The sequence below is a fragment of the Kryptolebias marmoratus genome, unplaced genomic scaffold (genome assembly GCF_001649575.2).
Source record: "Kryptolebias marmoratus isolate JLee-2015 unplaced genomic scaffold, ASM164957v2 Scaffold30, whole genome shotgun sequence".
Classification (NCBI taxonomy): domain Eukaryota; kingdom Metazoa; phylum Chordata; class Actinopteri; order Cyprinodontiformes; family Rivulidae; genus Kryptolebias; species Kryptolebias marmoratus.
In genome coordinates, this window is record NW_023665764.1 from 84,833 (window position 1) to 97,463 (window position 12,631).

General features: G+C 37.9%; 1 protein-coding gene across 2 annotated transcripts in view; it reads left to right on the forward strand.

Moving 5' to 3' along the window:
• LOC108250633 (retinal guanylyl cyclase 2-like) overlaps window positions 1–12,631 on the forward strand; it is a 36,274-nt gene that overhangs the window by 20,872 nt on the left and 2,771 nt on the right. For both annotated transcript variants that reach the window (XM_017440607.3, XM_017440608.3), the window contains 12 exons: window positions 1,381–1,497; window positions 2,988–3,071; window positions 4,615–4,791; window positions 5,193–5,346; window positions 7,076–7,219; window positions 7,321–7,469; window positions 9,394–9,557; window positions 9,964–10,087; window positions 11,675–11,743; window positions 11,879–12,053; window positions 12,141–12,239; window positions 12,350–12,435. In XM_017440607.3, coding sequence (XP_017296096.1) covers window positions 1,381–1,497; window positions 2,988–3,071; window positions 4,615–4,791; window positions 5,193–5,346; window positions 7,076–7,219; window positions 7,321–7,469; window positions 9,394–9,557; window positions 9,964–10,087; window positions 11,675–11,743; window positions 11,879–12,053; window positions 12,141–12,239; window positions 12,350–12,435 — 1,542 coding nt within the window. The remainder of the gene's footprint in view (window positions 1–1,380; window positions 1,498–2,987; window positions 3,072–4,614; window positions 4,792–5,192; window positions 5,347–7,075; window positions 7,220–7,320; window positions 7,470–9,393; window positions 9,558–9,963; window positions 10,088–11,674; window positions 11,744–11,878; window positions 12,054–12,140; window positions 12,240–12,349; window positions 12,436–12,631) is intronic.

A 12,631-nucleotide genomic window follows, 5' to 3' on the forward strand; every position in this document is an offset into this window, starting at 1 on the left:
CTATGCACCACAAATTTGGAACAAACTTCCAGAAAACTGTAAAACAGCTGAAACACTGGGTGCCTTTAAATCTCAACTTAAAACCCACCTGTTTAGAGTTGCTTATGGCTAAATTAGGGTTAGAGTGCGGGGTTTTGTCTCTTTCTTACTGTTTATTCAATGTCACATGCTGTTTTTATTTTGTTTTTAAATTATGTAAAGCACCTTGAAATGCCTTGCTGCTGAAATGTGCTATACAAATAAAATTTGATTGATTGATTGATTGATCAATATAAATGTGCCAGAATTGGCTCAATAGCTAAATGTTATGTTGCCCTTTGGCTGATTAAAAAACAAAACAAAACACAACTCATTAGGCAAGTCCACAGACATGCAAACTCCACACTTTTGTTAGACTTTTACTTCTTTAATTTACTGAACTTTACAAATTATGCTAGATAAAACATATGCTTTAAAATTAGATTAGGTTAACAAAAATAAACTATGAGATGAAGACAATGGACCAGCACACAAAGGTGGACACAAAAACTGAACAAGCCAATCAAAACAATACACCATAACATAGTCATAGTCACCCCAGGTCGCTGGCACTTGAGTGCCATCCAAAGGCTAAACAGGTGGGATCCATGGTGGGAAGTGTTCTTCAGGATGTGTGATCTGCTGATGGAGCAGGAGGTGTGCAGGTCTTTCAAGGAGGGGAGGAGGGGAGGGAGCAACAGACTATTCTTTGTTGTTTTAATGAGTCTCTGCAGGCTATTCTTGACTTCTATAAAGCTGCTGTACCACACTCTCAATAACAGAGTAGTAAAAGTGCAACAGCGGCTGTCCACTTTGCTTATTTTTCTTAAGGATTCTCAGGTATTGGAGTCTGAGCCTTTTGAAGATGACTGGTAGTTGCAGTCCAGACAGAAAATAAAACATGGGTCAGGAACAGTACAGCTGGTGCTGAGAACAGTGAAAGACCAGCTGAAATCTATGGTCTCCATCAAACCTCCATCACAGAACTCAGCTTTGAGCAACCACACCAAGGACTAAAATCCTTGCACAAAGCTACTTTTTTTAAAGTCTCAAGATTATTGAGGTGCTTTTATTTATTCTTATGCTTTTATTCAATCATTTATTAGTTTGCTCCTAGTATGACTCATGTTGAGCTTTTCTTATATTTTTGTCTGGTTTTTTCGTATTAGCATTTTTTAATTTTTTAAAAATAATCACACCCCTTCGTTTGTTTCTATTTCACCTGTACAGAAGATGAAATTCTTTCTTTCTTTCTTTCTTTCTTTCTTTCTTTCTTTCTTTCTTTCTTTCTTTCTTTCTTTCTCAGTTTGAATGTTCACAAATCCTAACCCTGATGTTGAGGGATGATTTCCTCTCTTCCAGAAACTTAATGACGAGTCCATCATGAGGAGTCTTTTGGAAATTAAAACTCCACTTCGCTCAATTGCTAGAAGTTACATCCTGACAACACCAGAGAGCTCCAACATTGGAATCCTGGAGGTACACCTGGACTTAAACAAGCATGCCTAGTGTTGTGGTTAGAAGTATCTGTCCACTGGTCATGCTGGTGAACACGAATGTCATATTAAACTTGGGCCTTCAATTATTTATTTAAACTATTATTTTTCCACACTGTAAAAACAACAGCTCAAACATTTGAATGATCTCAACAATCTGGAAAAATTTTGCTGATACATTTTATTGTTTTAAGTTGTTTTGTGATCATATTTAAATTGTTCTTATGTACAAATACCTTGCATGTCCTGAAAGGTGCCCATTAATATTATTTTTATTATTATTATTATTATTATTATTATTATTATTATTGGAAGCAAGGCTGTCTGAATTAGAAGCTTTGCTTCACACTAGTGAAAAGACATTAGCCAGCTATGTCCTCTTAGGCGGTGCAGACCCACCAAGAGTAGCTCCCTTTAGTTGTCCTCCAGCAGACCCTGAGCAGACGGGACCCCAGGCTGGTTGGGTAATGGATCGGAGTAAGAATAGTGCTACAGGTAAGCTCCCAGTTCACCACCAACCCGTTCACGTTTCAAACCAATTTTTGTCATTCAGCAACACACCTGCTGAGAAGCAAACCCTGGTAATTGACAGCTCCAAAGTCTGAAACCAGTAAATTGAACTCACAGCAGTGCCATCTAGTAGCTAGAAGTAATAACAGTATCAGGGCTGAACTCAACATCTTTCACTTCCTCTGGATGGCATTAATTTGGTCTCCAGTTCTAAAGTAAAGAACCTCGGTGTTCTTTAGGATCAGGATGTATTTTAACCCAACATTAAAACTGTTACCAGGACTGCTTTCCTCCACCTGAACAACATCACTGAAATCAGAAACATCTCGTCTGAAAATGATGCAGAAAAACTGCTCCATGCATTTATCACCTCTAGGCTGGACTGTTGGAACTCTTTATTATCTGGGAGTCCAAAAACTCTTTAAAAGTCTTCAGTTGATCCAAACTGCTGCTGCCAGAGTTCTGATCAGAGATCAGATTTCTCCAGTTTCAGCTTCTCTCCATCAGCTTCCTGTCAGATTCAGAGGAGAATTTAAGATCTTCCTCCTAACATCCAAAGCTCTCAACAACCAAGCTCCATCTGATATTAAAGATCTTATTGTTCCATATTTTCTTAACAGAGTACTTCACTCTCAGACTGCAGGTTTCCTTGTGGTTCCTAAAGGTTCTAACAGGAGAACAGGAGGCAGAGCTTTCAGTTCTCAGGCTCCAACTTCCAGTTTCAGTCCATGAGGCTGACATTCTGTCTATTTTTAAATGTTTTTGTACAATGCTCTTAGATGACTTTTGTTGTGAATTGGTGCTAAATAAACTGAACTGAATTTAATAAAATTGGTCATTAAAAGCCCCAAATTAATATGACATTCATCCCCAAAATGTGTGGATGGATATTGTCATTGCAACTGTATCTGGTATTTTAAACCGTCAACCTAACACTGGTCTGATTGGCTGTGCTGTTTCCAGGGTGACTGGGTTTGGCTGAAGAAAATACCTTCTGGAAAGACGACAACAGCTGTCAGTCAAAACACCCAAAATCTGTTTAGCCAGGTACAATGGATTGTAGGTTCACAACAGGTAGACAAAAGAGCTAAACTACAAAGCAAGTTCAACCAAGCAGGCTTTTTTCTCTTAGCCTGCCTGACGAAACCTAAACTTTTACTAAAAAGTAATGGTTCTACAATGGTGGTTCTAATGTTACTTTGTTAACTCAGACTTACTATTTTAGTCTCTGTACACATTCACATGAAAAGGGGCATTCCACACATCATTCAATGCCTTTTCTACTCAAAATACACATATTCAACAACTGACTTAGAGGATATATATATATATATATATATACACACACGTACATATACATCTAAAAATTTAAATCACTTCAAGAATGGATGAAGAACCTCTGTAAAGCACATAGCAGAACCGTGAGAGGTTGAAAAAAAACACTATATAGGTTATAGATCCTAACAGGGAAATGCTGTTCCCACAATTTGAACAAGAGAGGAATATTCCTGATAAGTTTTAGAAATTGCATCCAAACAGGCTATCTGCTGCTGTTTAGATTGGGATAGAAAGATCTAAAACCTTTAACCCCACAATCTATAGGTTTATTTAGCTCTGACTGTTTCATTATGTGTAAATCACTTCAAAAGTCAACTCTGTTGTTTATTAAATATTCTCTGATGTACTGAAGTACAAATGAATTAAATCTAATATTAACTGTTTAATGAGCATCTCAATAAATCCAGGTAAAATATTATAAAATGTTTACAGTGCAATGTTCATCATCAGCTTATTATGGTTCTGATGGTGTCAATTTGCATGTTATTTTTGACTGTAGTCTAACTGCAACTTCTTAGTAGCACATAAGTAATGTGGCTTAAGAATGTATTCAAGATTCTAATATTTTTAGTTATTTTTGTGCTAAAAACACATAAATTAATTAAAAAGTTTCAATCAAATGGGAAGATTTATACTTAAGATTAAAATAGCTTTGCCTACATAATTATTAGATTGAATAATTAATGAAATACATCCCTAAATAATGTTTGTGAATAAATATGACAACTCAGATTTCTATATAATCAACAGCTAAATGCAGGACACTGAGTGACTTGAGATGACAGTGGGATTTTTTAAATTTCATATTATTTGATAATACAATGTTAATTTATGTTATCATCATAGTTCTGTGATGCAATATTATAAATAATGAACTGAAATTGTGAACAGGTTGTGTTTCTTACTGACATTTAACCAAAACTCTGAGCTCATCAGTTGCTCTGGAGCAGGTGATGAGCTCAGCCTGTTACCATGGAGATCTAGCCATGCTTAAAGAGATTTTCCTTTGTGATGCTGAAATTTCTTACTTTCAGCTCAACATGGCAAGAAATCTTGCTTCCTAGAACACAAACCTCAAGCATACAACAAGCAAACTATTAACACAAAGCAGATACAAAGTAAACACTTTCGGATTATGCTGTGAACAAAAACAATTGTTTTAGTCTGTTTTATGTTTGTGTAGATTCAGTTTGTAGTTTTTATTAAGGTTAACTGATATTTGAACATAACTTATTTTCTTTTTGTTGTCTAGTTGCGTGAGATGCGTCATGAGAACCTGAACTTGTACCTGGGTCTGTTTATGGATTCAGGCATCATAGCTCTGGTTGTGGAACACTGTCCCCGAGGGAGTCTGGCAGATCTGCTGGCTGACAGCGACGTGAGGCTTGACTGGATGTTCAAGTCCTCTCTGCTCATGGACCTCATCAAGGTTTTTCTAATTAAAATACCAATTTATTATTCTTGTTTGCACTTTAATTATGATTACAAAACAAACCAATTCTGATAAAACACCAGGGTGATGAATCTGTTATTTTATTACTGAAAAATAAAACGTTTCTCTTTCACAGTAAAAGTTTAATGTTGGCCTTTTCAGACAGCGAAGCTTCTATTTTTGACAGCGTTTTCTTTTTTTCAGTCAAAGTCCGTCTTTACTCAACGGTTTTTATTGCTTCTTTTTATGTTGTACTTTGTGTTGTTTAACAAAAAATGCACAAATCTTTTAGAGTTTTTGTAATGACCATCAAGGCATTCTTGTTGAGTGTTTTATTTTCATTTGATCAGTTTCTGACCTGACTGAGACGTTTCACATCTATATACTCTGTGGTTTAGGGAATGAAGTATCTTCACCTGCGAGGTTTGACTCACGGTCGTTTGAAGTCTACAAACTGTTTAGTTGATGGCCGTTTTGTTCTGAAAATCACAGACTATGGGCTTCCCATGATCCTTCAATCTCAGAACGTCAGCCTTCCTGATGATCCACAAGGTAAAGATATATGAACACATTAAAGAATTTGCAATAGAATGTATTCAGGCCCCCTTCACTTTTTTGTATTTTGTTTCAGATTGTTGCTACAGTTGGTGAAATGTAGTTTTTCCCCCCTCAATATCCTATACGCAGTGCCATATAATGACAATGTGAAAATATAATTTTATAAATTAGAATTTACATTCTCATAAGTATTCAGAGCTTTTTCTTAGTCCTGAGTTGCAGTACCTTTGACAGCAGTTAATCTCAAATCGTTTTGGGTTTGATGCAACAAGCTTTGCTCACCTGGATTGCAGGATTTTTATCTTTGTAAATAATCACTAGCTCAGTTCAGTTGGATGTGGACCATTGTTGGTCAGACATTTTCAGGTCATTCCAGAGTTGTTCAGTAGGGTTCAGGTCATCAGGATTTCGACCGGGCCACTCTAGAACATTCACAGAATTGTCACAAAGTACCTGCTGTGTGCTTTGAGTCATTTTGATGTTAGAAACTGAACCTAATGTTTAGAATTGAGACCAAATGGTTCAGTCTTGGTTTCATGAGTCTAGACTCTTCTTCCTCACAATCCTTTAGTGGTCAGTCAGTCACTATTGGGTTCCTGGTCTCCTCTCTCACTAAAGCCCTTCTTCCTTGACTTCTAAGTGTGGCATTGGGACTAGCCCTTGGAAAAAGTCCTCACAGTGCCAAACTTCTTGATTTGAGAATTATGGAGGCCACTACCCCTAATCTGTGCCTTGCAACAATAAGCATCAGTTCCAAAAATGTTAGCATTCAGTAAACTCGCCAATAATCCACCTCATACTTTGCAGCCTTTCACTTACACTCAATGACCTTTGAGTGGCCTCCAGTAAAAACGAAAAAAGAACCTTGGTTTGATTACAAAACTTATTACTGGGACTGCCTTCTCTCACATGTGCAATATTTCTAAAAATAGAAAAACTGTCAGAAAATGATGCAAAGTGGGGTTAACCCTAGCCCTAATCATTGCTGTCACAGGCAGAGGTCAGTCAGTTTAACTCCAATCAGGACCTGCATTCATGTGACCAGAGTGGCCCATCAGTGAATCAGACAAACAAAGACCCTAATGAGCCTCTATTAGGAGAGTGAGTTAAGCTGCAGGTGAATCCATTTTACAGAACATCTCAGGTTTAAAAGCTCAACTCCACTCTCTGTTTTTTGAATTGAGAAAGCTCCTCAGATGAGAAGCCAAACTTCTTCAACTACAGAATAGAAATCCAATTGTTTTTGTTTTTAACCCTTTTTTGGAAAGGAGCTCTTTCTCCAACAGACACATTCAGAACTGCTGTTATAAAAAAGTCACAGGAAAATTTTCATATCATTCTGTTTTCATAACAGCTAATCTCTAACAGGTGATTGTATTTCTGCACTACTGCATGGAACAACAATTAATATGCAAGTTATGGATATTTAGCTGTTGCAAAATACTTTTTTGCACATGTCAATTTACTGTTTTTATTGTAATTCCTACTGTTTGGGGTTTTGTTGTTATAAGCTATTTAACTTTAGAATTTTTTCATTAGTTTTCAGTGTTTGATTCCTTTTTATTCCATTTCCTTTATTTTCTGTTGTATATTCTATTTTTGTTGATTTTTTGTTTATTATTGGCTGTTGCTGTGACCAAAGGTTTTTTAAAACCTTTATTCCTATCCTTGTTTTTGTATCGTCTTCAGTTGAAGTTGTTTAACTCTTTGGTCTTTCTCTCAGACCTGCTGTGGACAGCTCCAGAGCTTTTGAAGAATCAAGTACAAGTATGTTCATTTTCTGGGGATGTCTTCAGTTTTTCCATTATTATACAGGAAGTGATCTCACGAACACCACCGTACGCCATGATGGATATGCCTGCCCATGGTAAGACACTAAGCCTGTTCTGAAAAGCCTCTGTTGGTCTTTCTGTCTGACAACCTGTACCTTTGACCAACTGGCTGTCTGAATGTGTGTCTGTCCCTCAGAAATCGTGGAGCGTTTAAAAAACCCACCTCCTCTCTGCAGACCTGTGGTTTCAGTGGATGAAGCGCCTGCTGAGTGTCTCAATCTAATGAATGAATGTTGGAATGAAGATCCAAACAAAAGGCCAAGCTTTGATGACATTTTTAAACAGGTGAGTTAGACTTTGCTTGAATCATCTTGTTTTGTGACCTGAATGTGCTTCACGTTGTCAGGCATTTCTTTTTTTGAGGTTGGAACCTAGTTTAACTGAACTTGGTTTCTGAGGCAGGGTCTATTAAGACAACTCACTAGTTCCTCACACATGCAAACGTTCATGCATGGCATACTCGGATCAATTTAGAAAAATCAGTTCTCTTAAAATGATCATATTCAGTGACAAATTGTTAAAACAGCACCTGGAATAAATGTTGTTTTTTTTGTAGGTTTTTTTTCTATTTGTCATGAATTTTTCATTTCACAAGCCGTCACAGTGCACGAAGTGTTGTTTCTTCTGCTATTAATCACAAATTTGAATTCAAAATCCATCCATCCATGCATCCTGTAGTTGGGTTGCAGGGGTAATAGGTCCAAGAGGGAAATGCAGACATCCTTCTTCCCAGTGGCACTCCAGTTCCTCCTGAGCCACCCTGCAGTGTTCCCAGGCCAATGAGAAGATCCCTTTAGCAATTTTTGGGCCTGCCCTGAGGTCTCTTCCCAGTGAGGCAAGCCTAGAAAAACCTCCAGAGGGAGGCATCCAGGTAGCATCCTAATAAGAAGTCTGAACCTTCTCAGCTGACTCTTTCAATGAGGAGGAGCAATGGCTCTATTTTGAGCTCCTACTGGATGATGGAGCTCCTAAGCTTACCTCTAAAGCTAAGCCTAGCTATCCTATAGAGGAAGCTCATTTCAGCTGCTTCAATCGATTTTGTTCTCTTGGTCATGAGCCACACAAAATGATCAGCAATGAAGGTTGGCGCATAGACAGGCAAGCCAGTAAATTGAAAACTTTGCCTTTCATCACGGCTTTTTCTTCACCACGACAGACCAGAGCAACACCCTCATTAAATGTTCATATTCTGGACAGAGTAGATGGATGGTCTGAGAGGGAGGTGAAAGAAGCCGTTTACATCAAATGAGAGAAACCATCTTTAAACAGAGGAAGAGATCTTAGATTTCAGCTTTCTGAAACTTATATTGGAGTGTTAAGCCTGACACCCAGTTTCATTTAAATTCACACCTTCAGGCATGCAACCAAAGCATCTCTCTGTAAGGCAGGCAAACAAAGACCTTAATGAATGGAAGGAAGGGAATGAGATTGATCTGCATGTGACTTTGCCTGCATAAATGGAGCATATTGTGCAATTTAAAGCTTGAACTCCACACTCTCCAGTTTTGAAATTTAAAAAACAAAAAAAAACCTCATTGGATAGGTAGAGAAATGTCAACTACAGAACAGAAGTACAATATTTATATATATATATATATATTTTTTTGATTATCCTCTAACGGGTTTTCTTCTAGGACTGCCTAGTATTTAGCTCCATCCATCTTCTCATTAACGCTAATCATCTTGGGACATTGTTGTATAAACTAACCCTGGTTTAAACTTCTGAACAACGTTATTCCTAACCTTTTGTTTCTCGACTTTCATGATACAGTTTGACCACTAATGTTCTGTAGCAAATCTCTGAGGCCTTCAATGAAGAACTGGATTTATACTAAAAATAAATTATATGCATGTGGATTATATTTGGAGACTTCTGAAGGCAATTGTTTGCAATGGTATTTAGTTTGAGATATTAGGGTCGGCAAATACAAACGCACACCACACTTCTTTTTTTGTTAAAAATTCTTGACAATCTTGCATCATTTTCCTTCCACTTTACAATTATGCACTACTTTGACTTGGTTTATAATGTAAAATCCCAGTAAAATACTTCAAAATTTGATTGTTGCTAAAACACTTCTATAGCATTTTTTTTTACTTATTCACCAATATATATATTGAGGTTGTGGAGGGGTTAGAGTATTGTTGCCTGAGGACACATTAGCAGTCTGCTCCTAATACCATCCTGTTGTTGGTTTTGCATTTTTAGTTTCGAGGCATCAGCAGAGGGAGGAGGGCAAACATCATCGACTCCATGTTACGGATGTTGGAGCAGTACAGTTCAAACTTGGAAGATCTTATCAGGGAACGAACAGATGAACTGGAGGTTGAAAGAAATAAGACAGAGAAGTTGGTTGGACAACTTTTGCCAAAGTAAGGTTGAATTAATAAAAATGTCTGAGTTCATGAATACAAACAAAAGTGAGCTGCAAATTCACTCTAAATTCCTAATGTGTCTTAAGAGCGGTAGAAGGATTTATGTTCATATTATTGTTCATAGGTGGATATGCTCACCTGGTTATTCAAACAGAAAAGTTAAAATTGTTGGTTTCAGATTTGAAATCTTTAAATTCAACTGAGAAAGAGAATTTGTTCTCTATGTAAGTCATGTAATTCATTTTCTCTGAGCAAAACAAAACATGGAACAATTGGGGGGAAAAAATCTTGAAAAACAAACTGGTGTTTAGTTTATTTCATGTTCAAAATTATGAAGTAAAAACATGCTTCAGCACATTTAGACAATATATTATTTTAAGTTTAACACGAATTTATATTTCAGGTCTGTGGCTCAGGCTCTGAAGAAAGGGAAGCCAGTCCGACCTGAACATTACTCAGACTGTACTCTTTACTTCAGTGACATTGTTGGATTTACAACCATCTCAGCTCTCAGTGAACCCATTGAGGTACAAACTGTTCAATCTGTGTTGTCCGTCCTTTCATTCAAACTTCTTAAGGTATAGTCTATCCTTGGTGCAAATTTCTGCCGGGGTTACCCGACCTTGGTTCACAATTCTGCCTGTGTTGTTCATCTTTTGTTCACATTTCAGACAATGTTGTCCTTTCTTGATTTACACTTTTGATGATGTAGTCTTTAGTTCATACATCTACTGTTTTATATAAAACTTTTTCAGACTTTATCTTTGTTAAACTTTGGCCAGAGCTCTGTCCTTGACTCACACCTATGCTGTTGTTGTTTTTTTTTCTTTCACACTATGCTGGTGTAGATTCTCAGTCATCCAGGACAGGGTAAATCCAAAAAAGGTCAAAAAACAAAAACAACTGGACTGCTTCTATTCTGTAGCTGAAACACCAGGACCAACTTGGCTCCAGAGCAGATCTGCACCCTGCTGGACCTCTGTCTTTCCACCACTTATTTCAAATATAATGGTAGTTTTTTACAGACACAAGCATGGTTGTGCCATGGGATCTCCAGTGTTACCTATTGTGGACAATCTCTACATGGAAGAAGTGGAACAAAGAGCCCTGAACTCCTTCGAGGTAACAACATTGAGTCATTGGTTCAGATATGTGGATGATAACTGGGTCAAAATCCAAGCCAAGGAAGTAGAAGCCTTCACCAGACACATCAACTCTGTTCACAACATCAAGTTCACCAGAGAAGATGTAAACAACAAGAAGCTGACATCTTTGGACTCTCTGGCGCACATGGAGAGAGAGGACAGCCTCCACACTGAGGTCTACAGAATCTGGTCCGTCATGAAGAAAAAAACTGAGTGGTGTGATGTCTGCAGGTCATATCTCTATATTGGAGAAACCAAACAGCTTCTCCACAGACACATGGCTCAACACAGGAGAGCAGCTCTTCTGGACAGGACTCCGCGGTTCTCCTACACCTCAAGGAGAAGGGACACTCTTTGGAGGACCAACATGTTCATATTTTGGACCGAGAAGACAGATGGTTTGAGAGGGGGGTGAAGGAAGACACCTATGTCAAATGAGTGAAACCAACTTTAAACAGAAGAGGTCTCATATTTTAGCTTTCAAAAACTGATACCCAGTCAGTTTCACTCTGTTCACAGGAATAAAGGTGTTGATTAAAGCATCTCTTTGTGAGTCAGACTAAAAAAGACTAACGAGCCTTTATTGTTAGGAGAGTGAGGGCAATCTGCATGTGAATCCAGCTTTCATCTTGGCTTTAAAAGCTTGAACTCCACATTCTCCTTTTTGAATTGAGAAAGCTCCTTGGATAAGAAGCCAAACGTCTTCAGCTACAGAATAGAAGTCCATTTTTTTAAAACCTTTTCTGGATTTCCTTCACACTTATGTATTTCTACTGGTGTTGTCTGTGCAAACTTCTGAATATGTTGTCTGTCCTTGGTGCAAACTGCTGCCAATATTGGCCATCCTTAATTCCAACTTTTGCCAGTGTCCATCTGTGGTTCACACCTTTGCTAGTGTTGTTTGTCCTTTGTTCACTCTTCTGCCAGTGTTGTCCACCTATGGCTATTTACCGTAAGTTGTATTCGTAGGTGGTTGACCTGCTGAATGACCTGTACACCATGTTTGATGCCATCATTGCTACTCACGATGTCTATAAAGTAAGGAATGTAACACTTCTTTCACCCAACTCTGTTGTAGCCTTTAATATGTTTTTACACATGCATTGTATAAGATTTATTGTTAGTTCTGATCTGCTAAAATAAACTAATCTTTTGACTTTGTTTCATGCAAAGGTTGAAACTATTGGAGATGCATATATGGTGGCTTCAGGTGTTCCTAACAGAAATGGGAATCGACATGCAGCTGAAGTGTCAAACATGTCTTTGGACATCCTGCATTCAATAGGAGCCTTCAAGATCAAACACATGCCCGAAATTAAAGTGAAAATACGCATTGGACTGCACTCAGGTCTGTACATCCACTTGTACACCCAGACCAGAAATGGCTTAAATTTTGAAACAAACCAAAAACCTAAATCTTTCTGTCTGGATTCAGGTCCAGTGGTTGCAGGCGTGGTTGGGCTCACTATGCCCAGGTACTGTCTGTTTGGAGACACAGTCACCACAGCATCTCACATGGAAGCTAGTGGGCTGCGTATGTAAAACTAAAATCAGCTGCGAGCAAAAAAGTTCTGTTTGCATTTGTAATATAAATAGAGATCAAAAACTGATGTTTGTATTTACCTTCATGTTTGTATTCTCCAGCTTACAGGATCCACATCAGTCTGAGTACCGTCAAGGTTCTGACTAGTCTTAAAGTAGGATACCACATAGACACCAGGAAGGCACAGGTATGCTCATCTGCTCATGTAGAAAAACATGTTTATAAGATTCAAAAAAGTTAAAAAAACAAAAACAACTGGACTTCTATTCTGTAGTTGAAGACGTTTCGCTTCTCATCCGAGGAGCTTTCTCAATTCAGAAATAGAGAGTGTGGAGTTGAGCTTTTAAAGCTGAGATGTGATGTAAGCTGGATTGCTTGCAAAT